Below are 27,921 nucleotides of genomic sequence, written 5' to 3'. Positions count from 1 at the left end.
CCCTACTGTCCCCTGGCCGCCCCCATATGCATCCTCCGGGATTCCTCCCCGGGCGGAGTCTGCTGAGTGCGGGGAGGGGGAGACCGATGAGCAGAGAATCAGAGATGATCATTCGCTGAGTATCTGCCGGAGAGATCGCTGCATCCAGTGTCCTGTCCCCGCTGCACCCAGGTCAGTGCTGGCTGCGGCTGTTACATGGGGGGCCGTTGGGCTCTGCAATCAGGGCAGGGTGAGTGTTGGGGGTCTGCACTCAGGGCAGGGTGAGTGTTGGGGGGTCTGCACTCAGGGCAGGGTGAGTGTTGGGGGTCTGCACTCAGGGCAGGGTGAGTGTTGGGGGGTCTGCACTCAGGGCAGGGTGAGTGTTGGGGGTCTGCACTCAGGGCAGGGTGAGTGTTGGGGGTCTGCACTCAGGGCAGGATGAGTGTTGGGCTCTGCAATCAGGTCAGGGTGAGTGTTGGGGGTCTGCACTCAGGGCAGGGTGAGTGCTGGGGTCTGCACTCAGGGCAGGGTGAGTGCTGGGGTCTGCACTCAGGGCAGGGTGAGTGCTGGGGTCTGCACTCAGGGCAGGGTGAGTGTTGGGGGTCTGCACTCAGGGCAGGGTGAGTGTTGGGTTCTGCAATCAGGGCAGGGTAAGTGTTGGGTTCTGCAATCAGGGCAGGATGAGTGTTGGGGGTCTGCACTCAGGGCAGGGTGAGTGTTGGGGTCTGCACTCAGGGCAGGGTGAGTGTTGGGGGTCTGCACTCAGGGCAGGGTGAGTTTTGAGTTCTGCAATCAGGGCAGGGTGAGTGCTGGGGTCTGCACTCAGGGCAGGGTGAGTGCTGGGGTCTGCATTCAGGGCAGGGTGAGTGTGGAGGGACATTCTCAGGTGTATAACTGGGTTTGCAGGTTGGGGGTCTGCACCGAGCAGTGTGTGTAGAGGCTGCATTCTGGAATCTGAGGGTCCTTTAAGTGGAAGACTGCACTCAAGAGTGAGCCTAGGGGGTCGGGGCTGCATTCAGGGCACTTAACGTGCACTGGGTTGTGCAGCAGGTGGGGTCTGCACTCAGGTGTCTGGGCGATGCAGCAGGTGGGTCTGCACGCAGGTGTCTGGGGGGTGAAGCAGGTGGGGTCTGCACTCAGGTGTATGGAGGGGGGGGGGGGTGCAGCAGGTGGGTCTGCACCCAAGTGTCAGGGAGATGCAGCAGGTGGGGTCTGCACTCAGGTGTCTGGGTGATGCAGCAGGCGGGGTCTGCGCTCAGGTGTCTGGGTGACGCAGCAGGTGGGGTCTGCACTCAGGTGTCTTGGTGATACAGCAGGTGGGGTCTGCACTCAGGCGTCTGGGCGATGCAGCAGGTGGGGTCTGCACTCAGGTGTATGGGGGGGGGTGCAGCAGGTGGGGTCTGCACTCAGGTGTATCGGGAGGGGTGCAGCAGGTGGGGTCTGCACTAAGGTGTCTGGGCGATGCAGCAGGTGGGGTCTGCACTCAGGTGTATGGGGGGTGCAGCAGGTGGGGTCTGCACTCAGGCGTCTGGGCGATGCAGCAGGTGGGGTCTGCACTCATGTGTATGGGGGGTGCAGCAGGTGGGGTCTGCACTCAGGTGTATGGGGGGTGCAGCAGGTGGGGTCTGCACTCAGGTGTATGGGGGGTGCAGCAGGTGGGGTCTGCACTCAGGTGTATGGGCGATGCAGCAGGTGGGGTCTGCACTCAGGTGTATGGGGGGTGCAGCAGGTGGGGTCTGCACTCAGGTGTCTGGGCTATGCAGCAGGTGGGGTCTGCACTAAGGTGTATGGGCGGTGCAGCAGGTGGGGTCTGCACTCATGTGTTTGGGGGGTGCAGCAGGTGGGGTCTGCACTCAGGTGTATGGGGGGTGCAGCAGGTGGGGTCTGCACTCAGGTGTATGGGGGGTGCAGCAGGTGGGGTCTGCACTCAGGTGTCTGGGCTATGCAGCAGGTGGGGTCTGCACTCAGGTGTATGGGCGATGCAGCAGGTGGGGTCTGCACTCAGGTGTCTGGGCTATGCAGCAGGTGGGGTCTGCACTCAGGTGTATGGGGGGGTGCAGCAGGTGGGGTCTGCACTCAGGTGTATGGGGGGGGGGGTGCAGCAGGTGGGGTCTGCACTCAGGTGCCTGGGCAAGACAACAGGTGGGGGGCTTCAATCATAGCTTTTATGGGGCAATTCTGGGATGCATTGGGGTATTGCCTATTTATAGTATCTATGAGCCTGATTCAGAGGTGCAAACCCCGTAGCGACCATTCCATACGCTGTGTTTTCACGACAATAGGCCAGATGCACTAAGCTTCAAAAGTGATAAAATGGAGAGTGCTAAACAGCCAGCCAATCAGCTCCTACCTGCCATGTCACAGACTGCGTTTGAAACATGTCAGGTAGGAGCTGATTGGCTGTCTGTTTATCACTCTCCATTTTATCACTTTGAAACTAAGTGCATCTGGCCCAATATTCGAATGCCGGATCCACAGTACTGAGCCGCCCACTGGGGAGGCCAATCCCAGGTCATTTTTTCAATACTGGGAATAGGGATTGCAATACTCTCAGTCCCTCGATTGGCCACTGGACGCCATGCCATGCTGGGAACTGCTGTGAATCGGTTCTTAAGCGGGAGGACAAGTGCATGGCTGCGCAGCGTGATCTCTAACCTCATGCATGCACATTTATATACCAAAATCCCAGGGTTTGAGGCTGTAATCCCGGGAGTGAAAACCTGGCATTTTTTCCCACTAAATCCCAGGATTTTCATTTCTACCGTCCACCATCAGCTTCTCTGAACCGCTGATGCAGCAGAAAGATACAAAGATGCACCGTCAGGTGCACATCGGTCGCGCCATCGATGATCTGAGAGACTCTATGACAGAATACTCTTCCTTCCTGTGTTTGATCATGGCAGAAGAAGTCTCATACGTTGGCTGTGCAGTTTGTACAGCGCTACTGTATAGGATGCTGCTTTGATTGAATGCAGCTGATATGAAGATTCACCCTATAAGACAATAACATTAAGTTAAGCGAGCACTAAGAATGTTCCTCTCCGTTGGTGTACATGTGAGCTGTGCAGAGTGTAGTATTTTTAGCAGGCAGCAGAACCCTTTCCTCCACAGGAAGGGTAACAGACATTTTTGCTGAAGGATCTCGCCTCACTGACACACAGGAAGCTTGCAGACTCTCAGCCAGATTGCCATCCTTATTAGTAGATTACAAACCTGAGAACTGGGGTTAGGGGGTAATGGGGGCTAATGGAGTAACCCCCCAGCACCACAGTCATTGTGAGTGGGATACGTGTGAGTGGAGTGACCGGTGTGATCCGTCACCCTGATGCGTTACCAGTAACTATGGGCTTTCCGTAACTTTACCTGCTGGCACTACTTGGCTATAGCAGCCATTTGCCAATCGTGCACCACCTTGGTACCCCCAGCAGCAGTAGGGTATCACTGCCACCAGCAGGCTCTGTCATTGGCACCTAGAACCGGTCACACTTCTGGTGAAGAACTGCCGCAGAACCTCTTTGTTGGCAACACTGGCTAATTCCTTCATTTGCGCTTCAGGACAGCAGGAAGGGGGAGGATTACCTCACAGAGAATGTCTAGGTCAACTGCAAAAGGTCAACATGCACTAGTCCATTAACAAAAGATCGACATGCACTAAGTCAACAAAAGCTTAAGATCGTCAAAGGCAAAACGTTGACACCTAAAAAAGTTCAACATGAGTTGTTCAGGGTTTTTTTTTGTTGTCAATGTCGACACCTAAGCACGTGGAATCCTAATTAGTACCCTATAGCTGCACTCTGCACACTGTACTGTCCACATTTAGGGGAAAGCATGAAAAAGTACAGAACACTGAAAAGAATAGTGAAAAACTCATGTCGACATGGGCAGCAAGGTCAACATGGGTCAAGGTCAACATGGGTCTAGGTTGACAGGACATCTGGTCGACACAAGCATTAGGTCTACAGTCAAAAGGTAGACATGGGGTTTTTCACAGTTTTTTGACCCAATGTCAACACAGTCGACATGGACACAGTTTGAAGTGCACCACATACCCTTGCATCACTCGGTTCGCTTGCAATGCTTCGGGCACGGTGCCTCGCTCCGCTCGGCACACTATTATATTCTCCCGCTACGCCCTAGTGGATGGTAGGGCATAAAATACCGCCTGTCGGCAGATGTCGGCTCAAAAAACAGTGAAAAACCCCATGTCAAACTTTTGACTGTCAACCTTTCAAGTCTCTGAGAGGCGTTTATCCAAAACACTGATTCCCTCTTTCTTTAATAGTCATGTCACTGTGTATGTCTCCCCATGTCCTCCCTTAGGGTCTTATTCTAGTTCACTCTTTCTGACAAAATCCTTCTTAGATGGACAAAACCATGTGCACTGCGGTGGGGCAGATGTAACGTGTAGAGAGAATTAGATTTGGGTGAGTTATTTTGTTTCTGCTCAGGGTAAATACTGGCTGCTTTATTTTTAAACTGCAATATAGATCTCACTTTGAAGTAAAACCCCACCCAAATCTAATTCTCTCTGCACAAGTAACATATGCCCCACCTGCAGTGCACATGGTGTTGTCCATCTAAGAAGGATTTTGTCAGAAAGAATGAACTAGAATAAGGCCCTTAGTGCTGTCTTCTCACTACCCAGTATAATATATGTATGATTATTTTTCCATCACGCCCGTACAGAGTGGCTGGCCAGACTCACTCTGCCAGGAATAAACAGCATTTTTGGCCATACGAGTTACACGTTGTTTTAAGTCAAAACACTTTCAGGAGCTAGGAAAATGTTTTAGCACGAGCCGCTGCCAGTGCTACGCGGGATACAGGGAACGGAGCCTTTTCCGCACTTCTGTCCCATAAATCTCCATTACCTTCTCCTTCACTTGTGGATTGGTACATTTCTCAGCGACGGCAACAAAAGTGATCCCACCCGACTGCGAAAAGGTATATTTTATACAATTCATTGCTTTTATTAAAATAATGGGTACTCTTTACCTAGAAGGGCCCCCATCGCGGCCATCGCGGGCATCGCATGCACTAAAAAATCGCATGCGATGCGACCGACGCGATGCCCGCGATTTCCCATAGGGAACAATGTTAAATGTCCCAATTGACCCGATTTTCCTGTTCAATGTCTCAATTGACCCGATTTTTCCATAGGATACAATGTTAAATGGGCCACAGAGGCCAAATAGGCACCCTGAAGTGTGAAATGGCCACACCGATTGTTAACGCCACCCCACGATCAATGTCAACCCGAAGCGTGGTGAGCGCAGCGAGCCCGCAAGGGGCGGCGGTACGCGTCCTACGACCTTTTCATACCCCCACTATCCACGTCGGCGTGGAGTTGAGAATAGAAAGTGTGGCGAGCGCAGCGAGCCCCGCGAGGGGACGCGGACACCTTCACAGGTATACGCGTCCCCTCGCGGGCTTCACAGCTGTCCGCGTCCCCTCGCGGGGCTCGCTGCGCTCGCCACGCTTTCTATTCTCAACTCCACGCCGACGTGGATAGTGGGGGTATGAAAAGGTCGTACGACGCGTACCGCCGCCCCTCGCGGGCTCGCTGCGCTCGCCACGCTTCGGGTTCTCGTTGATCGTGGGGTGGCGTTAACAATTGTGGGGGCCATTTCACACTTTAGGGTGCCTATTTGGCCTCTGTGGCCCATTTAACATTGTTTCCTATGGAAAATCGGGTCAATTGAGACATTGAACAGGAAAATCGGGTCCATTGGGACATTTAACATTGTTCCCTATGGGAAATCGGGGCATCGCGTCGGTCGCATCGCATGCGATTTTTTGGTCGTATCCGATGCGACCGACGCGATTTTTTTTTACTAACGATGCCCACGATCAAAATCGTGGGCGCCCTTCTAGGTAAAGAGTACCAAATAATGCTTTTTGTTCTTAATGAAGATGGGTCACTAGGTCGACTGTATGAAAGGTCAACATACATTAGATTGACCACTGAAGGTCGACAGGGCTTATGAAATGGGTTGACAGGGTAGGAAGGTTGACACAAGCATTAGGTAGACAGTGGGAATGTCGACAGTGAAAAGGTCGATATTAGTTTTTCACATTTGTTTTTGAGCCGACATGTGCCGACGGGTGGTATTTCATACCCTACCATCCACTACGGCGTGGCGGGAGAATAACATAGTGTGCAGCAAGCCATGCAAGGGGACACGGTAAACTCAGGCGGTGCCTATGTCGAAATTTGGGACAAAAACTGTGAAAACTCATGTAGACCCTTTTGAATGTCCACCTTCCCATTGTCAACCTTAGAACCCTGTCAACCTTATTTATTATTAATTAACAGTTTCTTATATAGCACACACATATTCCGCAGCGCTGTACAGAGAATATTTGAACAGTCACACCAGTCCCTGCCCCAGTGGAGCTTACAATCTATGGGCCTTATTCAGATCTGATCTCAGTACAAATTTGTTTGGAAAATGGGCAAAACCAGGTGCTGCAGGTGGGGCAGATGTAACATGTGCAGAGAAAGTTAAATTTGGGTGGGGTGTGCTGAAACTGAAATCTAAATTGCAGTGTAAAAATGATGCAGCCAGTATTTACCCTGCACAGAAACAAAATAACTCACACAAATCTAACTCTCTATACATGTTACATCTGCCCCACCTGCAGTGCACATGATTTTGCCCATTTTCCAAACACATTTGTACTGCGATCAGATCTGAATAAGGCCCTATATTCCTTACCACATGTACACGCGCACACAGGCATTGACCCATACTTAGGGATGGCCGGTGCAGACGCCATCGAAGGTTGTAATCGATGGCAATTCTGCACCCAGCCATTGATAGTGGCAAACTATTTGATGGATAACCATTGATAGTTTTAGCTATCGATGGTCATCCATTATATTTGACTGAATGGCCGTGGGCCAATCAGAACACAGGGACGGGACTTACGGGGGGGGGGGCGGAGGCTATGCTCCGTGTCCCGGCACCTTGAAAAAAAAAAAAATAGGAAACATCGCTCCTCCTTTGCCATCGATGTAGGTAAACCATCTGGTACTCCCACATCGATGGCAAAAGTATTCGACATCGGCCACAAACCATCAATGATTTTAAATTATCGATGATCGATGGCCATCCCTACCCATACTTATCTGTGAACCATCAGGATACAGTTACACAAACATTATAAGTGTATCAGGACACATGGGTGTATCGGGACACATGGGTATCGGGTATCTCATTCTGAGTCACAGTTTTTTTGTTTTGTTTTTTGAACATGTAAATTATTTCTTGTGAGAGGTCGGTTTTAGGCACTTTATCCCCAGAGTCAGGTTTATAGTTAACAAGCAAATGTTCCCAGAGGTTATAATTCCAGCACGGCACGGTAACCATTAACCCTCCTGGTTCTGCTTAACTTCATTTTACCTTTTTTTTTTTTAACGACTTTTTTTTTTATTTCTTACATTATGAAGTTTGTTTGCGTTTTATAAGCTCGTGTGGCATGATCCAGGCAGCGTGAAACTTCCATAGCTCAGTGAAAGCTCCCAGTGTGGTGCAGCTGGATCCAGCGGCCGGCATGAGGCAGAGGAATAACTGGTAAAACCACGGAAGAATTATGATGAGATGTTAATGTAAGATGGATGGCAGGAGATTTTGGGGCCGAATCAGGCCTCTGTATATTAAATAGATATCAGTGGCCTGTTGTACTCAAGGGAGGTAGGGGGGTGGACACCGGCCCAACCATCAAATTATTTCTCTCCCCTTTGGGTGAGTCCCACATAGGGCACTGAATCTGGGGCAAAATGGCCGCCATGCAGGCAATGTTCCCTCTAATTTTACGAAGGCTGCGTGCGGCAAAAGATTTTGGCTGTGCAACTTTGGAAGGAGATTTTTATTTTTGTGCGTCACTTCTATATATAACTGGAAAACAACGTGATATTAAACTATCAAAACATTTAAACATTCAAAACACAGCACACAATGTAGTTATTGGGTGAAACATACATTAATTTAGTCCACAACTGCAAAAAGGGGACCACTGCTGCTTTGTGCGCTCTGTTGTAATGTCTGTGCGCATGCTTGGCGAGTTGTGTGCGCGCGCACACGCGCACAGCTTAGAGGGAACACTGCATGCAGGTGCAGTAGGGAAATTAGTCTCCGGAACATGGTGGGCGCCATGTTTCCAAAGACCTGCCAATACGCCAGAGATCAGATTCTACGCAACCTTGGAGAGGAGGGGGACCACCCAGAATCTGCACACATGCCCTCTCTACTATACGGACATTCCACCTCCACTATGGGCATAGCTGGACCGCAGGTAAAGTACCAGCCAATCAACTTGTAACTGCCGCTTTCATACTGTTTTTGAAAAATGACAGTTATGTGAGCTAGATGGCTGTTAGATTACCTCTCCTCACTCTATCACTCTCCAAGGCTTAGTAAATCTGCTGCAATGAGTGTAAAGCATGTTATTTTAGCACTGGAATCCCGCTGCTTTGTAAAGAAGTCACAGTGTATTCCGTGTAGCTTTGTCAAAGCCGGTGATCCCGGGCCTGACTGAGCGGTGCGAGGACGAGATTTTATGCCAGTTTGCATTTTATTATCACTTCTACAATAAATAATGTATCGGTACAGATGAGAATAACATACACACCGATACATACGGTGACCATGTTTAATCTATGCTGCTTCCGTCTGTACTGGGGGACAGTGACCTTGTGCGTCCTTCATAGTCATATCCTACTGTAACGATCACTGCTTTACCCCTGCAGCCTTTCATGATCCGAGTCACGCTGCGTTAGCCGTGGACCCAATTACATTCAGAAGTTGCTCATGTTAATGTCGTAAATTGTGTATTTGTTTCCAAATTCAAACCAGTGTATAGGGGTGTACACCCGCTTCGATGTTGACAGGTTTTCGATTCGATTTCACTTATAGGGCGGGATGTTGTAACATCCGCGCCCATTATCGCTGGCTACCGCATTTTTAATAACGGCATATGCTATAACATATGCCGTTATTCATGCAAGGGACAGCTCTTGCGGTAAGAGCTGTCCCTTGCGATGCGGTGCCGGCGCTGGACTTCCGGGTCTGTGACCCGGGAGTCCATCTGCGCATGCGCAGACCCCGGCGCCGGCCGTGACGGATCCCTCAAACAGCGCTGCGGTAAGAAGCCCATAGGCTTCTGCAGGGATTCGCCAGCTTTAGCTGGCGATTCCCTCCGCAGCGCTGACACTGCGGAGGCGCCATATAGCATATAGAGATGCGGTAGAAACCCCGAAAACGGGGTTTTTACCGCATTTCTGCTATATAGCATCCCGCCCCTAGAAGCAAAATCTAATCGAAATCAAATGGTTTTTAAGACGCTTTCAAACTGCATTCGACTCGGAGCGCGCTCCCGTTTTCTCTATATCGTAAAGGAAAATAGACTGTACAGGCAAGGAAATAGCGAATTCCATCCAGTAAATCGAATGTGTTCACTGTACCTTGAATGCGGGAGGATTGCCCACCTTGCCGGGAATTCTGGGAGGGTAGGCAACCCTGCATTAGATACAAACATTTCAGTGAGTCCAAACCGTTATATTACAAGTCTTGTGACATCACTGCTAACCACGTAGGTTATATTGTAACAGAGTATATGCTAATGTATTTATACCAGCCCCCTTTTATATGGATATTGCAAGTTGTGAGTCCTGACTCCACTTATCCCCTGCATGTTATTCTGTGAATGCTTATCTGTCCCCCCCCCCGAAGGGTTACGCCCCCTCCTCTGTATTTCATGGGATCTGCGGTAGTCATTGTCTGGTATGTGTGAGAGCATGCAGGAGGAAGTGTGAATGGGGGTCTCCTCGCTGGGAACGGTGACCCTTCTATTTTTGTAAGGCGAGATTTCTTTTTTCCTGCACTCATTCAGACACTGTTGTTTTCGATGTTGGTTTGCCAGTATAGGGAGCGTGTTTCCTGCACCCCTAGAAGCAGGAGCTGTCCTGAGACAGGACATATTTATTTAGTAACAGTTTCTTATATAGCGCACACATATTCCGCAGCGCTTTACAGAGAATATTTGATCTCTGGAAAAAAAAACAGTTTTTTTGGAGTTTTGGCCGTATTTTCGGCTTTAGTACATAATGCTCTAAGGGAAAGATTTACTAAGACTTGGAGTGGGATAAAGTGGAGTTTGATAAAGTACCAGCCAATATGATTCTAACTGTCATGTTACAGGCTGTGTTTTTGTAAAATGGCTGTTATGAGCTGCTTGGTTAGTGCTTTATCTCTCTCCACATTATTACTCTCCATTGTTTAGTATATTTCTCCTAACTGAACTTTTAGTGACCATGCAGTTTGCACAGACCCCTCTCCACTACTACCATGTGGTCCTTTACAACCCTGTTTTTGTACCTCTGCTTTTCTACCGTCATACCTCTTCTCCAGAGAACGAGAAGATGCTGTGGCCTCCTCTACCACCACCACTATGCAGATGGTTTACAAATTTCCCTCCCCCAACTTCTCCCTTTCTCTTTCATACCTTTGGTCCAACAACCCCTCAACCACCCAGATGTCGGGCCACTGCCCAAACTCAACACACATCATCTTCCCCCTGCCAGCATCACACAGGATCCTGAGCCGATTGCTTTGATGTCCTCTATGACCCTTCTTTGCTCCATCTATCCAGTTCCTTGTGCTGTCTTGTCGCCATAACCAATACCCTTCTTCAGTCTTTCGCTATTTCCCACCTTGGCTATTTCAGCTTTCTGCGGTCTGGCCATCTCCTTGGCCTTCATTTCCCATTTACATCCTCTTCCTAAATAATACAGTGAGAACGATCTTCATCTCTTGCATCTCTCAAAACTGACCTCTCTGCTATGTTACCTCCACTGGTTAATCCTCCCAGGCTAAAGCAAGGATTTCCATCACCTGGGGAAAGGCAGTAATTTGGATCAACTCCGTCTCCTCCTCCTACATTCACGTACGGGTATAACATCCAACACTTGGAGCATGCGCCCCAGTAATTGTGGTCCTGCTCCTCTGTCTGGGTGGTCTCTCTCCAGACCAGCAGTCTGGGTGGTCCACCAGTTCCTATTGCTCATTCTCTCCAGAGCAGCAGTCTGGGTGGTCCACCAGTTCCTATTGCTCATTCTCTCCAGAGCAGCAGTCTGGATGGTCCACCAGTTCCTATTGCTCATTCCCTCTAGAGCAGCAGTCTGGGTGGTCCACCAGTTCCTATTGCTCATTCTCTCCAGACCAGCAGTCTGGGTGGTCCACCAGTTCCTATTGCTCATTCTCTCCAGAGCAGCAGTCTGGGTGGTCCACCAGTTCCTATTGCTCATTCTCTCCAGACCAGCAGTCTGGGTGGCCTACCAGTTCCTATTACTCATTCTCTCCAGACCAGCAGTCTTTGTGGTCCACCAGTTCCTATTGCTCATTCCCTCTAGAGCAGCAGTCTGGGTGGTCCACCAGTTCCTATTGCTCATTCCCTCTAGAGCAGCAGTTCCCTTGATTAGACTTTTCATTTATGAGTAACCCCCTCCACTCAATTTAAAATATCCACAGTCCTGACAAGTGGAGTGGACATGAGCGGTATGCATGTCCTTATATTAATGAATAGCGTAGGAGTAGTGTGCGGTCAGGAATCGGGTCCCTATGTGTGAATCTGGCCTCTCTGTCTCTGGGGTTCCCGCTAACACCTGTAGGATTAATAACACTGCTTCCACTACCCGTGTCAGCGCGGGACAGATGATCGCTGATATATGAGGGTAGCGCAAGTAGCTCTTAGTGGATTGCTGGTCGGACAAAAGCATGAGGTGACGCTGATGACACTGCAGATGGAACTGGAAGTGACACAACGTGGTTCATCTCCAAGGCAATGGGAGACTTCTACCATCTTGCCAGATCTGTTCTAGAGTGTAAGCTCTTATGGGCCTGCTGACCTCTCTTGTACCTGTCCTGTTTCTACGTACCGTTTATATGTTGTACGATCCGTCATTTTGCCTGTCCGATGCTGATGGTAACCAATTGTTAGGGAACTACAAATCTCAGCATTCCCTATCAGAACTTTGGCTGCCAGGAAGTCCTAGGATCTGGAAATGTTCTGGTCATTTTAGAAGAACTACAAGTACGCACAGCTGTAGTATACATTGGAATGAGGAGTCAGGATGCAGGCCACCTCCTGTGATCAATGCTCCATACTGCACTGCTTGTCCTGGAGGGGAAAGTCAGGAACTGTCCCCTCAACGACTGCCAGACAGGAAGAACTGGCTAATTAGTGAATGACGGATCCATTGCCAAGGTACACCGCTGACAGTTATGATGGACTTATTTGTGTCTGAGACAATGAATGGGAGTAGCAGGGGCCTCTGCGCTGCCGGCATTTCCTGCATCACATTTGTTGATCAAATCCCTCCCTGCACCCCCCCCCCCCCCCCCCGCAGCGTGCGAATCATGTGATACATGCGCATATAGGACTCTGGGTTTTAAACCTAGAATCAAAAAGGACCATTCTCAATGCAAAACTGTGCTTCGAGATTTTCTTGCTGCAGACAGAGTTAATAAAGGCCGGTGTGCACGCAGTAAGCGGTGGGATGCTGCTTGATTTATCCCACCCCAATGCTTAGTAAATAGTCCCCAAATCACCAGCCAACCAGCCCCCAACTGCCACATTACAGGTTATATTTGAAAAATAACATTTAGGAGCTGGTTGTTTAGAGGATCCACTGTATCTATCACCAACGCTTAGTACATCTGCCCCTGAGCGAAGGCACACATGTGCTGTTAGATGCAGACGGTATCAGAGAGGTAGCGGAAAGGTATGGGCGTTCCTGGGAGGTTGCTAGCAGTGCACATGCAAATGGAGCAGTCAGTGGGCGTGTCATGGGCGTGTTGCCGGCGGTGTCTCAGTGCAAGAGGCTGCAATGTTGACCTTTTTCATGTATTGACCCAGTGATTGTCGCCCTAGGGACCACATCCCGTCACCAGCATCCAGACACTTCCCCCTCATAAGCAAAGATGCTCTGACAAAGGGGGGAGGTAAAAACAAAAAATCTAAACAATGACAGTGCTCAGCGCTGTGCTGGTATTCGGCTAGTTTGGCCTTGTGTCAGGATCGGGGAGCAGTTCGAAAGGACAGAGGGAAGCCGGCCAGGAGCCGCTCCTGTGCCATTGTCATCGCATTTATCTGCCGTGTTGTGCATTTCTCTCTTGCAGCCCAGATTGATTTGCTTCTAGTGAATAAAAGCACTGAGCCATCCAGAAACAGCCGGGCTGATAAATGTGGGCGCCTTTTCACCACCCTGTTTTGTCCAAAAAGCCTTTAAAGAATAAATCTCGGTGTATTACTTTTCTGCTGATAATATTTTTGTCCCGGGAATTGTCTACGTAGGTTTCGCATCATTAGCGGCAGGGCGTGTACACACTCAATATTGTGAACCATATCAACTAGTGTGTTTGGGGCTTTACTTGTACAAAGACGGGAGTTAATGGTCCTCTACTTCTATTTGATGTATTTATAGTCATTCTGGGCATTAAGCACCATGTGGGACTTTTGACTGTTGACAGGGCCGCCAATAGGGGGGTGCTGTGGGTACAGCGGTCCTGGGCCCTGGCCTCTGGAAGGACCTGGGCAGCTAATTTTTCCCACCGCAAACCCCCCTCTTCCCAACTGCCTCTGCTGTGCTGCCTGCTTCTTCAATGCAGGATACCGGCAGGCCAATTAAAATTCTGCACCAGCCAATCAGAGCTTGTGTGCCATTAGCCAATCGGAGCATCTGCTGGTACACGAGCTCTGATTGGCTTACCAGCCGATGCTGCATTTTAATTGGCTGCCGGCGTCCTGCATTGAAGAAGCCTGTGCTTTGGGACCTGCAGCAGGAGTCGGGCGGTAAGTGAAGGAAGGGGGGGGAGATAGGGTGGGGGGAGGGCCCTGGACTGGAAATCAATCCCGGGCCCCAAAATTCCTAGTGGCAGCCCTGACTGTCGACCTTCTCCATGTCAACCTAATGAAGCTGCTGACCTAACCCCATGTCGACCTAGTTGCTGTCTATCCAATGATTCTTACCCGCCCTCTACATAGCCCCAACCAGGGACCAGCGTTAAAACATTGACACAGCGAGGAGAGAGTCCTGCCCCATTGCAACCCATAATTAAGCAGTTGCCCCTGCAGCAGAGGCTGAAGTTACTAGCAGTAAAGGCTCAGCCAGAAGGATGGCTCTGAGATGCAGAGGAAATGACAAGTGCTGTTGTCTGGAAAGCATGAGAGCTTACTATAGAAAGCCATTAGGCCATTAGGCCTGGCTGAGGTAAATGACTGAAAGGCTGAGCCCACAAGAGATGTGTGAGGGAAATTTTCTAAGATGGGTGTTCTATTTCACATGGGATGCAACAATATGGGCAACCAATCAGAATTGACTTATTTATTTAGCACCTCCTAGAAGATAATAAATATAATCTGATTGGTTGCCAATAGCAACATCCCATCTGAAATAGAACTCCCATCTTAGTAAATTTCCCCCATTTTGTGTTTCACACCATTTCACCTCTCCTTCATAGTGTGGCTGCTTGCAGGGTTAATCCCTGGAGAGGGATCTCCATTCAGAGTCGCTGTCTACAGATGTGTGGTGCTGAAAAGCCTGTCTGATAGGGACAGATACTGCTGGGAACAGGTCAGTAATCTGCACCTTACCACACCCTCCTCACAGACACCGCACATGGGGCCTGGCTGCAGTGTTTGCAGGTGGACAAAACCATGCTGCACCTCAGGTGAGGCAGATGTAACATGTGCAGAGAGAGAGAGAGAGTTAGATATGGGGGAGTTATTTTGTTTCTGTGCAGGGTAAATTTTGGGGCAGCCCAACAGGGGGGATCCTGATGGTCAGTATCCTGATGTCGGAATCCTGACTGTCGGGCAGTCATCCGGGACCCAAATTTTGGCTGCTTTATTCTTTCACTGCAATTTAGATTTTAGTTACATCTGCCCCACCTGCAGTGCAGCATGGTTTGGTCCATCTGCCCATAGTGCCACTTTTGTACTCACTTGTTGGCACCAAGGCCCTTATTCTGGTTGGTGCGGTAATATCCGCGTGCGTTCGTGCCGCCGATGTTTTGTGTCTGCGCATGTGCAGAGGCGTCTCTGCGCATGTGCGAGCGGGGCGTACGGCCAAATCCCGCATGAAATGTGAACACTGTGGAGAGGGGCGTGAAGGGCTATTTGGGCTCATTACCATATGCATACGCCCCGCGTTTCATGGGCGTTCCCATGCAAACGCTGGGCGTACGTATGGTAATGCGGCCGTGACGCACGTGTAGGGGCGGACATATGACATCGCCGGATGTCAGCTGCCCGCCCAGATCCCGGCTTTTGCACGGAAAAATGTTCGTGTGGTCTGAGGTTGCGGGAGCTGGTGGACCACTCGGTCCTGCATTCGATGGTCTGCGACCATCGAATGATGGGGGAGGTTCCCTGAGATGGAGGAGGCGTATTCCGTGAAAAATACACGTGCGGTCCGTTCGGCCAGCTTCTTACCGCGTACGGACGGAGTTGGCGATCCGTATGGAAGGCGGGGTTTCGCACGCACATCCTGGCCGCATATTCGGATCCGGCCGCACCGATCAGAATAAGGGCCCAAATGTGGCTGTGAAGAGCATGGAACATATGACAAATACCCAGCACAATAACTAAAGCAGGATGTTTTCCCCATCAAATAAACTTCTATCCTAAGGGAGAAAGATAATCCGTGCAGGCTATAGGAAGAACAGCCCTCGCCACAGTGAGGAAAAGACATAATAAAAGCAAAAAAGAGACATCATTTGTATTGGAAAATACACTCGTTACCGAAGAAATCCTGCAACCTTTTTCCTTCGCTAACTGCTTGCAATGTGATTGACAGCAAGCTGACATCTGGGGGTGGTAACTGTCTGTTTCATGGGAGTGTTAGGAAAAATGTAGGGGGTGCCCAAAAACCAACAGGAGTGTCATGGAAACTGCAGGTGCACCCAAGCATTGTAGGGGAGGGTGTGTGTTAGCTCCAGGCCGAATGTTCCTGTATTCGGTGCAGCCGACGAGTAATACCAGGGCTATGTGGCGATGGGTGGTAGCCAGTGGAAAAATCATTCGATGTTAAGGATATTGGTAATTTTTGCTCAGCAGCAATCAGGTCTGAATTAGGCCCATAGCTCTTCACCTATTTCAGTGCTTCTAACTTTGGATGTATTGTAAATGCATAATACTTAATATGAAGATGTTGTTGCCAGTAGTGATAACAAGATGTAGCTAGATGTTACAACTACTGTTAGGAAAACTTTTCTGTAGAAAATAGGCCCAAATAGTTGTTACTGTGCTTATGAATCATATACTGCAGTATAAATGTAGTATGTTGTATCGGTCTGAAATTGTATCATCTGCTTTACATTGATTGGTTTTGAAAGACCAAAAAGTAACGAACTTTGGAGACCAATCACCGTAGTTAGAACAAATTTTCTTCAAGACCTCTCCATAAAAATAAATCTAATATGGTCTCATTGATTGTGTTGATTACTGTGTTTGGGGTGGGGGAACCCTAACCTCTCTGCTTTAGGGAAATTCATTTGTACTACATAAGATCAAGGGTGGGATGCATTACATCGCCACCCCGGCGGCTGCGATGCTAGCGCATATGTACTAACAATGTGGCATATGTACTGTACTGTGGTGTGCGGGGGGTCTCCGTCACCTCCCTGCCACCTCCTCTTCCCCCTGCAGCCAGAAGGATGTCCAGCTGCGTTACTAGGGGGAGGAAGGGTTTACCTTCCGGGTCCAGAAGGGCCTGGATTAAGGTAAGCCAGAAGGAGGGGGAGAGGGGGGTCGGCGGGTTTGCGGCAGAGGCGGTGGGCGGCAAAAAGAAGCACATAGGTAGTGTTCACTCTAGGATTTTTTTAGGGCATGGTGCTGACCACGGGGCAGGGCACTTTTTTCAATCGGAAGGGCACATTTTATATTAGAAATTTATATTAGAAACAAAAACAAACAAAAAAACATATAAAAAATTGCACACAGCACTAGGATAATGCCCATTAAACATGGTCAGACTCTGCTATGCATATTACATATTCTGTTAGAATGACAATTGCACATTATGGCATACACTGTAATGCCTCTTACACACTATACCACACACCATAATGCCCATTACACATGATGGCACACCCCAAAAGTTCTCAGCGGCATGTCAGCGCATGGGGGGCAGCCTAAGGGTGCACAGTGCCACACACAAAAAGGGCAGGGTGCATTTTGAGGTTTTAAAAATGGGCAGGGTGCGGCACCCTGCAAAAGAAGCTTAGAGGGAACACTACATAGGCTTCTATAGGGTATCGCTACCCAAAGGTGGCGATACCCTACTATGCGGTAATGTGGCGGCGGGGTTTTAGTACATAGGAAAATGCGGTAAAACGGGGGCTTTACCGCATTTTCCCCTTAGTACATCCCGCCCCAAATCCCATCCGGGAAAATTTAGAGATCTGCGTATGTTACTATGGGCCTGATTCTTATCTGTTCGCTCGGCTGCGTATACTCACAGCCTAGTAAGCAGGTAAATGTTACGTCACAGAATGCCCTGCCACGCGAATCCCCGCATTAACATGCGAGTGGAGGTCTGCACTTACACCTCCACTCGCATGCGGCTGCACAGGAGAAGAATAATTTGATGGTCACTCACCATCAAATACTTTTTTTCCCCTTTGTTGATAAAAATCAATCTAAACGGGTTGGGATCATTTGGTCTATTGCATTATGGTCGAAAGTCATTAGGTCGAATCCATTAGGTCGACATGCTAAAAGGTCGACAGGATTCTAGGTCGACATGGGAAAAGGTCAACATGATTCTAGGTCGAAAGGTCATTAGTTCGACAGGTCATTAGTTCGACAAGGTCATTAGTTCGACATTGTCTATGTCGACTTTCACAAGGTCGACATTGGGTTTTTCACTGTTTTTTTACCTGAATGTCAACACAGTCGACATGGACACAGTTTAAAGTGCACTGCATCCCCTCGCATCGCTCGCTGCGCTCGCTATGCGTCGGGCACGGTGCCTCGCTACGCTCGGCACACTATTTTATTCTCCCACCACGCCCTAGTGGATGGTAGGGCATGAAATACCGCCTGTCGGCACATGTTGGCTCAAAAAACAGTGAAAAACTCCATGTCGACCTTGTGAATGTCGACATAGACAATGTCGAACTAATGACCTTGTCGAACTAATGACCTGTCGAACTAATGACCTTTCGAACTAGAATCATGTCGACCTTTTCCCATGTCGACCTAGAGTCATGTCGACCTTTTAGCATGTCGACCTAATGGATTCGACCTAATGACTGTCGACCATAATGCAGTAGACCAAATGACCACATCCCATCTAAACTGACTTTTATCCTGGCCGGAGATGGACAAATTCAGGGCGAGCGCTGATGTCAGCTACCGATGGGCAGCTCAGTAGAAATTCACAGCTGTGAATGCATTTGTGTACATGTGCGAATCAGAGAACCTAAGTTATCGATTTCCCAACTTCTACTCCGACTCTCCCATGTGACATCTCACATTCCCATAATTACTTGTGCACCACAAATCCATCACAAAAGCCTTCCGGCGTGCATCACAATATTAACTCCTGGTTTACCAAGTTATACATCATGTCAGTCCACGTTCCATCCCGCTGTGCTGTATTGGTTCCTTTATGTTTCCGCGTAAACAGTCGTATGCTTGAGCAGTTCCATCTGAAAGCCACTAAAGCCCTTATTCTAGTTGACTCTGACGGATGCGTATTTTCGGACGGCCACCAAGTGTTCTTAGCCCCGCCTACCGTACGGATCGCTCGCACCGTCCGGATGCGGTAAGACGCAGAGCGAACGGACCACGAGTGGATGTTTTATGTGAACAACTACCTCATCTGTGGGAACCTCCCCCATACTCCGATGGTCACCGACCATCGAAAGATGGACCGAGTGGTCAGACAGCCCCGAGTGCTCCAGACCACTCTGACATTTCTCGAAAGCAGGGATATGGGCGGGCAGCTGGGATCCGGTTATGTCAGCTGTCCGCCCCCCACAAGTGCGTCACGGCCGGATTACCATACATACGCCCAGCGTTTTCATGGGAACGCCCATGAAACGCAGGGCGTACACATATGTTAATGAGCCCAAACAGCCCTTGTTTGGCCCGCTCGGATTGTTCCGACCGATCGTTTTCTGTACAGAATTCACGCCATATTGCGACGTGCGCAGCACTCGCACATGCGCAGAAACGCCTCTGCACATGGCCAAACACAGTACATCGGCCGGCCGACCGAACACGCAGCCATCCGACTCAATCAGAATAAGGGCCTAAGTGGGATATTTAGTCCCGACGGGGGAAATATCCGCACTCATCTTTTCAATGCTACCATTATCGACAGCATTGAGGCAATCAGATACGACTTTTTTAAAGTCGTATCTGATTTATCGGAAATGGCCGTGGATTGTTGAAATCACGAATATTCTTCAACAATTCAAGGCCGTTTTCTCCGATTCACTCGAAACATTGAATTCCGACTCTAAAATGTATGACTCATAAAAGCAGAACTATATTTTTCGGACTTTGTAGGATTATTAAATTTGAATTTAAATACTCTACCTTCATTAAGACTATTTTGAATGAATTCCCGCGGCGGCTGCAAGGGGGGATCGCTAAGCACATTTATACATGGATGTTACCATGTATGTTATAATTGTGCTGGATGTTTGTCCCGGGGATCTGCCTTACAGTATGCAATGTGCACCATGCAGTGCCCGGGAATCCGCATAAGCCATAACACACTCCAGGTTTTGCGCTGGGCAGAGGAGAAGAAATCCTTCGATAGTAAGTAACCATCAAATGATTGCTCCTCTGTGCGGCCCCATGCATACGGATGTGTATGCGCACAGATCCATTTGCAGCTCTACACATGGGTGGGTGGGGAGAATTATGCGTTCGCCGGTGCTGTGGGATAGCATTAAACTTCAGCTGGGCTTCGAACACCCGCAGCCCAGCAATCTGGTCTGAATAGGGCCCTTTGTACATAGTGCTGGCAGTTTCTCCAGCCAGTTTTTTTCTGTGTCCGTTCAATTTGTTTTTTAAGACATTGGCAGGAAATCCCAAACTATCATCCAAGTGAGACGCGTTTTCTAACACTACACGGAGGGGAAAAGTATTTTAAATGCATTTGGGACAGGATATTAAAATAAGCGGATGGGTATGTATTGTCCAGTCCGAGAGCCCCTGCGCCTGAGTATAGAGGAACACAATACAAGTTGTTCTAACCCGATTTTTCCTGTTAGGCTGTTGGGCCAGTTCCAGGTGCCGGTGGAGCATTGCATCGATGTGCATAAAATCACGTAGGTAAAGGTTTGTCATACCCCTTTCACATCACACAAATAACCCGGGTCCAAACTGAGTTGTTGCCGGGTTGACGTGCAGTGTGAAAGGTCCTTGTGAAATTACCCGGGCCCAGCATCCTGGCATTCTGACCCGGTTTAAAAGAAGAGTGCAGAGTGAACGAGTAACCCGTCTCGAGCGACCCGGGTCCCGTTCACCCTATAGGGAGGAGGCAGCGTCAGCTCCAAGTGCCCAAAGAATGCTGCCACTCTGCCCCGCCCCCTTTCTGACATCAGCCTTCTGAGTATCAGTGAATACTGTCACGTATATGCATGCAGACTTCTCTATAGCTGGCAATTGCGTCACCACGCCCTTCTGGCTTATGGGAGAACAACCCTTCAGTTACAGGTTCCGTCCTTCACATATCTGGCAATAATTATATGCCAAAACTTGCAGCAGTTTAAGTCATATGTTACACGTGCAATTTAGGGCTCATTTGCTTCAGGTCTGTATCGTGTCCTCTGCACCTGCAGGGGCTTGCTGTAAATGCGGGCAACTCACTCGCCAGGCCACAACGTTGCATGGAAACCTTTCATGCAGCCTCGTATTTATCACAAAGCAGTGTATGGATTGTTGTCCCTGATTTCCAGCAATGGCCAGTCTCCCAGCACGAAGTCCTTCCCTACATATTGTAAGTAACATAACAGCCAGAGGCGTAACTAATATTGTGGCGCCCCCCCGCCAAAAAATTACCTTACCCCTCCGCATGCCACCGCCGCCGCCGGCCCCGCATTCAGTCCGGCACCGCAGATAGCCTCCGGGCTCCGTCTCCTGCAGAAATGAAAAATGACACGACAAAATGGCTGCCCCCGTACAGCAGACAGTTTTTTTAGGGATGTTAGAGGAGGCGGCGGCCTCCTCTAGCATCCTTAAAAACTGTCTGCTATTAGGGGGCAGCCATTTTGTCGTGTCATTTTTCATTACTGCAGGAGACGGAGCCCGGAGGCTATCTGCGGTGCCGGACTGAATGCGGCGGCATGCGGAGGGGTAAGGGGGGGTCTGACCAGAGTGCCCGGGCACCGGGGGCGCCCCGCTGGCGCCTGCTCCCCCAAGCAGCTGCGGTGGCTGCCTTACGGTAGCTACGCCTCTGATAACAGCAGAGTGCTGGGTGCGTTTCAGCAATGGGAAATGTCTGCCCGCAGTATTGCCTCCATGTAAGCTGTGCAGTAATATAAAGCTTTGCCCTGGGAAGGCCTGCATAACCAAACCATGAATAAATGGCATACTTACCGACTTTCTGGCTTCCCTTTCCGGGAGAGAGCAGCCAGCTCGGGGGGTCAGAGCCACACGGGTGGCTACTTGTTGGGGGCATGGCCAGAGCAATAGCACCGTTTTAGTCATGCCCCCCCCCCCCCCGACGTGCAATGCCGTTTTTTATGGCATTGCACTGCAGTGGGCGGGGCTAAAATGGCGCTATTTGCGTCATTTGACCCGCGGACCCCCCTGCCGAGGGGGGGTCGCGGGAGCCAGGCGGTTTTGCAGGAGGGTTGCCCCTCTTTCTGGGGGACCAGGAGGGGGACCCGATATATGTACGTAGCTGTACCACACACTGGCAGTATTGCACAGCCAGGGAAATGTACTTTAGCAGATGCTGTATATTATACCATCACTGTCCTGCAAAGTAATGGTTCAAAGTGCAATAAAAGTAATGTAACGTCAGGAAAACTGGCACTGAGCAGCAATGGGGGGGGGGTATGGGACTGCGGGGGTGGTGGAATAATGGGCCGATTAGGTCTTTTGCTGTTAGCTGGCACCTCCAAGGGTTCGGAATGACTGAGACACTGGAAAGTACAACCGGACTCAGGAGGAGATGTATAAATGCTTGGCGGAGGATACAGTGGAGAGAAAAAGAACATCAGCCAATGTGCTCCTAACTGTCGTGTTACATATTGGAGTCGGGGTTATGGGAAGCAGCAGCAGGGGAGCAGGAGCACAGACTTTATGGTATGTGGCTGGAGGGGGTAACACATGAGCACACAGTGTAGGGTGTGGAGAAAACACATTAATTAATTAGTTAATCAACCACTTCCTCTCCCTAGTCGTCCTCTGCCTCCGCCTGTCACCCCTTGCCATCCTCCATTACTCACTTCCTTCCTGTGACTCTCTGCTATCCTATATCACCCCTTCCATTCTCTGATGCCCTCTGCCTTTACCATCTTCTTTTGCTATCCTTGTTACCCTCTGTTTCGCCCTCTATATTTCCATGCAGCCACAACCTCAAACCTATCTCACACTGCCACCCCCATCATCCCCTGCCCTCTGTCTTTCTGCCATCCCCTAGTCACCCTCTGCCTCTCCCTAGTCACTCTCGGTCTCAACCTTTTTCCCACTGCCACCCTTTGCTTCTCTCTGTCATTTACTGCCTGGCATGTTTCCTACTACTTCATTCTCTGCCTCCCCTGTCACTCACTGCCTCATTATACTGTTTCCTGTTTACATCCTGCTATCTAACCACCACCCCCTCGCTTGCACCTCTTGTAATCTGTCTGTCTCCCCTTCCTACTAGATTGTAAGCTCCTCCGAGTAGGGCCCTCTTCCCTCCTGTTGTCAAAGCCCACTTCTCTTCACATTTCACTCACAGCTCTCCTTTACTCCAACACTCAGTGACCATCTTCGTCTGCATACTCCTCTCCATCATTGGCCTCAAGCCTCTAGTTGTATGTTGATTGAGTCCTCACTACTTATATCCAAGCTGTAATGTGTATTGATCTGTGGCGCTCTTTATTTGTACTGTATTTTTGTTATTTATTCAATGTTATGCCAAGTTTTGTTTCCCTGTATTGTTCCTTTGTACGGCGCTGCGAAACACTTGTGGCGCCTTATAAATAAAATTATAATAATAATAATAATAATTATATATATAAAAACACATTCAGGGCAGGGACTCGGAACAGCGCTCCTCTCTGCAACTGTTTTAGACATTAAGGGGCCCATTTATCAAGCAATATTTGCCCCCATAGGTTTCTATGGGGGATGCGAAGCTGCCCGATGTATCAACATCGGGCAGCCCGGCATCGCAGCCCTGGGCTATTGCCATTCTAATGTGGCGATAGCCCGTTGTAGCCTATGGCTACATATCGCACTGACGCTCGGGCAGTGCGGTCAGCGGGGTCATGGGGGGGTCAGCACATAACCGCACATGCGCAGACCCCCCGGCTTCCGGGTCAGGGCTTCGCAGATGATACATGGGGGCGAAATGATCGCATTTTACAATGCGATCCTGGGCGGTAATATTCCGCCCAGATCGCATTATAAATGTGATCATGATAAATGTGCCCCTAAGTGATCGAATTAGCGGCCACTTCACTTCTGTTTTGTGCCTCTGCAATGCTGCCAAGCATGTGTGATCTGCTGACCACGTGTTGGTCATTCTGAGGTAACTTGCTGGGGTCCAGTAACCATTAGTCCCTATCTGCTCCTACCTTCAATCTCTGTCTTCACAGCTCCCTCTGTCCATTATCCAGCAAGTTTGCTTTCATTTTCTGTTAAGGAGTAATTTTGGTCTGTCGAGTGGCCTCTAGTGGTTCCTGGTGGTACTTCACCTCAGAGGTGAGGTGTATTTAGCCTTTCATATCTAGATAACTAGAAGATTTGATCACTAGCATGGAACTAGGCCAGCCCAACAGGAGCCATGAATCATTGTCAGCGCTGTCCAAGACAAGAGATCAGGATCCTGGTTTAAGCAGGTTAAACTGGGGCTTGGGCAGAGCACAGTAGGATCCTTTGGAAAATCACAATCCTGCTCTACAGGATTCCTCCGGTCCCACTCACCCTGCTTTCTCCAGTCCCACTCACCCTGCTCCCTCCAGTCCCACTCACCCTGCTCCCTCCAGTCTCACTCACCCTTCTCTCTCCGGTCCCACTCACCCTGCTTTCTCCGGTCCCACTCATCCTACTCCCTCCAGTCCCACTCACCCTGCTCCCTCCATTCCCACTCACCCTGCTCCCTCCATTCCCACTCACCCTGCTCCCTCCAGTCCCACTCACCCTGCTCCCTCCAGTCCCACTCACCCTGCTCCCTCCGGTCCCACTCACCCTGCTCTCTCCAGTCCCACTCACCCTGCCCCCTCCCGTCCCACTCACCCTTATCCCTCCCGTCCCACTCACCCTGCTCTCTCCAGTCCCATTCACCCTGCTCTCTCCAGTCCCATTCACCCTGCTCTCTCCAGTCCCACTCACCCTGCTCTCTCCAGTCCCACTCACCCTGCTCCCTCCAGTCCCACTCACCCTGCTCCCTCCAGTCTCACTTACCCTTCTCTCTCCGGTCCCACTCACCCTGCTTTCTCCAGTCCCACTCACCCTGCTCCCTTCAGTCCCACTCATCCTACTCCCTCCAGTCCCAATCACCCTGCTCCCTCCATTCCCACTCACCCTGCTTCCTCCATTCCCAATCACCCTGCTTCCTCCATTCCCACTCACCCTGCTCCCTCCAGTCCCACTCACCCTGCTCCCTCCAGTCCCACTCACCCTGCTCCCTCCAGTCCCACTCACCCTGCCCCCTCCCGTCCCACTCACCCTTATCCCTCCCGTCCCACTCACCCTGCTCTCTCCAGTCCCATTCACCCTGCTCTCTCCAGTCCCACTCACCCTGCTCTCTCCAGTCCCACTCACCCTGCTCCCTCCAGTCCCACTCAACCTGCTCCCTCCAGTCCCACTCAACCTGCTCCCTCCAGTCCCACTCAACCTGCTCCCTCCAGTCCCACTCACCCTGCCCCCTCCCGTCCCACTCACCCTTATCCCTCCCGTCCCACTCACCCTGCTCTCTCCAGTCCCATTCACCCTGCTCTCTCCAGTCCCACTCACCCTGCTCTCTCCAGTCCCACTCACCCTGCTCCCTCCAGTCCCACTCACCCTGCTCTCTCCAGTCCCATTCACCCTGCTCTCTCCAGTCCCACTCACCCTGCTCTCTCCAGTCCCACTCACCCTGCTCCCTCCAGTCCCACTCACCCTGCTCCCTCCGGTCCTACTCACCCTGCTCCCTCCGGTCCCACTCACCCTGCTTTCTCCAGTCCCTCTCACCCTGCTTTCTCCAGTCTCATTCCCCCTGCTCTCGCTCTCTCCCGCCGACCCTGATGGTCGGTGACCATCGGATAATTTCTCATGCTAGAGGCCACATGCGAGGGGATGTTATAGCGAACACATCCCCTCGCATAGTACCAAGGGAATTTGGCGGGGGTAGTGGAGTGGGGGGGGGGGAGCATTTGGCCAGGCGGCGTTTCAGCACTTGGTAAGCAGCATATTTAGCTGCTTACTATGCCAACCTGAATTAGGCCCTATGTGTATAAGCAGCACATTGTGGGCATTATGTGTAAGGGGCATTACTATTGTGGCCATTTTGTGTAAAGGATACTACTGCTGTGGGCATTATGAGCAAAAGATTCACTGCTACTGAGGGAATTATGTATAAGGGAACACTATTTTGTTGCATAACAGTTATAAGAGATAGTACTGTGTCATGTAACTTGTATAAGGGACACTACTGAGAGAAGTAACATGATTAAGCAGCACTGCTGAGTGACAAAACATGTATAAGAAGCACTACTGTGTGTTGTAACGTGAATAAGAGGCACCATGTGATGTAACATGAATCAGGCACTAGATGTGGTGTAATGTGAATAAGGTTGTGCTTCAGTGTGGCATAATTTGAATTATTATTGTCATGACCATTTCCCTTCTTTGTGAGACCACTGTCCCCTTATAATGTAGGGGTGTTCCGTAAAACCAAGCACGGACCCTGGCTCCGTCTAATTGTGTGTGGGAGTGGGCTTGCTGGCAAAAACATAGATAGTTGTAGCTGATGTATGGGATGGTATGTTTTATTAAAATACTCGTATTGTAGTACTGAAACATTTTCTTTTCTTGTCCTTAGACCGAAGCTCCTCAATGGCACAGAGAAGATAGAGCGTGTCTGCCCGTCAGGGATGAATCCATGTACAACTTTCAAGAAACTTTGCAAACTGTTCTTTCTCGTTTTCTCGACATTCACAGTTCTTTATGTGCTCTACATTGTGGTGTTAGTGAAAATTGCCTTACCCGATGGAACCTTTACCTTCCCATTTCTCAGGTCCGCAGACACAGAAGAGTCCATTTGCGTCCACAACATTACCCAGGACACCATTGTCAGAGTCAAGAACAGCAAAACCTACCTCATAGCGGCTTACCTGGACTTGCGGTCTAGCAGGACCATCCGTATCCTGGGGATAACCAATCGATATGAACCAGACATATTGCTGTGTGACTTCTGTTTATCAGGCACTAATAACACTGTTGTTGTGGAGTTTCAGGTTCACACTGACCACTTTGATTTTCCTTACGGTACTACAGACCTTCTCTGCAACCTGGAAGATGAGGCGGTCCCAGAGTTTGTGTCCGTGCGGCAGGTGGATGGATCCGGGCCGGCCTACTTAAAAATCCACAACACTGAGCAGCCAGTCAACGTTCCCGCGAGGTTCCAACATGAGTTTCTCGTTTGCGTTTCCGCGATGTTTGGATCATACAGCAATGTCTTGCAGTTTATCCAATCTATGGAGATGTACAAATTGCTGGGGGCCGAGAAGGTGGTCATCTATCACACGGACTCCAGTCCGGTTATGGAGAAGGTTCTGGCCTATTACACCCAGGTGAAATTTCTAGACCTGATTCCGTGGCCCATTACCTCGTACTTAAATGTTTCGATGGGTTGGCATTACCCAGACCATCCTGGAGACCTTCACTACTTTGGCCAGACCGCCGCGTTGAATGATTGCTTATACCGCCACATGTTCAAGAGCAGATATATAGCCCTCAATGACATAGACGAATTGATTTTACCCGTCAGACACAAGGACTGGCCTGAAATGTTGGACTATATCTTAAGTATGGACCCGACCACGGACATCTTTATCTTTGAAAACCACGTCTTCCCAACAACTCTTGAGGACAAGAACAATCCTCTAACCCCCGTAGGATGGGCCTCAGTCCCAGGACTTAATATACTGCAGCACATCTACCGCGAGCCCAACCAGCCATTTGAAATTAATCCCACGAAGATGATTGTGAATCCCAGACGTGTTGTGAAGGCCTCAGTCCATGTACCATTGGATTTTACAGGGGAGCAATACCAGGTCCCCAGTGATATTGCTAAACTTTGTCACTATAGAGAACCCAAACAGAAAGACCTACAGAGGGACTTTCTAATAGCAGACACCATCTTGTCTAAATATGAAACCGCTCTGGTGAAAAGAGTTAACAGGGTTTTATATAGAGCAAAACATGTCAGTCCCAGCAAAAGGAGGAAAAAATAGGAACCAATAGGATTTCCTTTTTGTTTGCACTTAAATGATTTCTAATTATGCTGCCTTACTGTTGGGACTGTGCGCCAGACACTTCGCAGTAACTGGATAATCGCTGGATATTGATTACTTAATGCCCTCTGCGTTTGCTAAGTGGCTCCAGACCCTACACAGACAATATTCATGATATAAAGTCTTCTGTTGCTAATGGTGTTTCTCAGTAAATATACAGCTACACAGATTGTCTTTATCTTGGACTGGTGTATTTTATGCGCTTGTT

At 49.7% G+C, this 27,921-nt stretch overlaps 1 protein-coding gene across 1 annotated transcript; it reads left to right on the top strand.

Annotated features, from left to right (window-relative positions):
• Positions 1-27,855, top strand: LOC146036541 (beta-1,4-galactosyltransferase galt-1-like). Its single transcript, XM_083160518.1, has 2 exons — positions 1-171; positions 26,240-27,855. The coding sequence occupies exon 2, from the start codon at positions 26,292-26,294 to the stop codon at positions 27,651-27,653; it is 1,362 nt and encodes a 453-aa protein (XP_083016644.1). The 5' UTR covers positions 1-171; positions 26,240-26,291; the 3' UTR covers positions 27,654-27,855.
• The last annotated feature ends 66 nt before the right edge of the window (positions 27,856-27,921 follow it).

Source organism: Crinia signifera, chromosome 9 (genome assembly GCF_055691185.1).
Source record: "Crinia signifera chromosome 9, ASM5569118v1, whole genome shotgun sequence".
Taxonomy (NCBI): Eukaryota; Metazoa; Chordata; class Amphibia; order Anura; family Myobatrachidae; genus Crinia; species Crinia signifera.
Note: the sequence above shows the minus strand (reverse complement) of the source record. Positions and strands in the feature narration are given on the sequence as shown.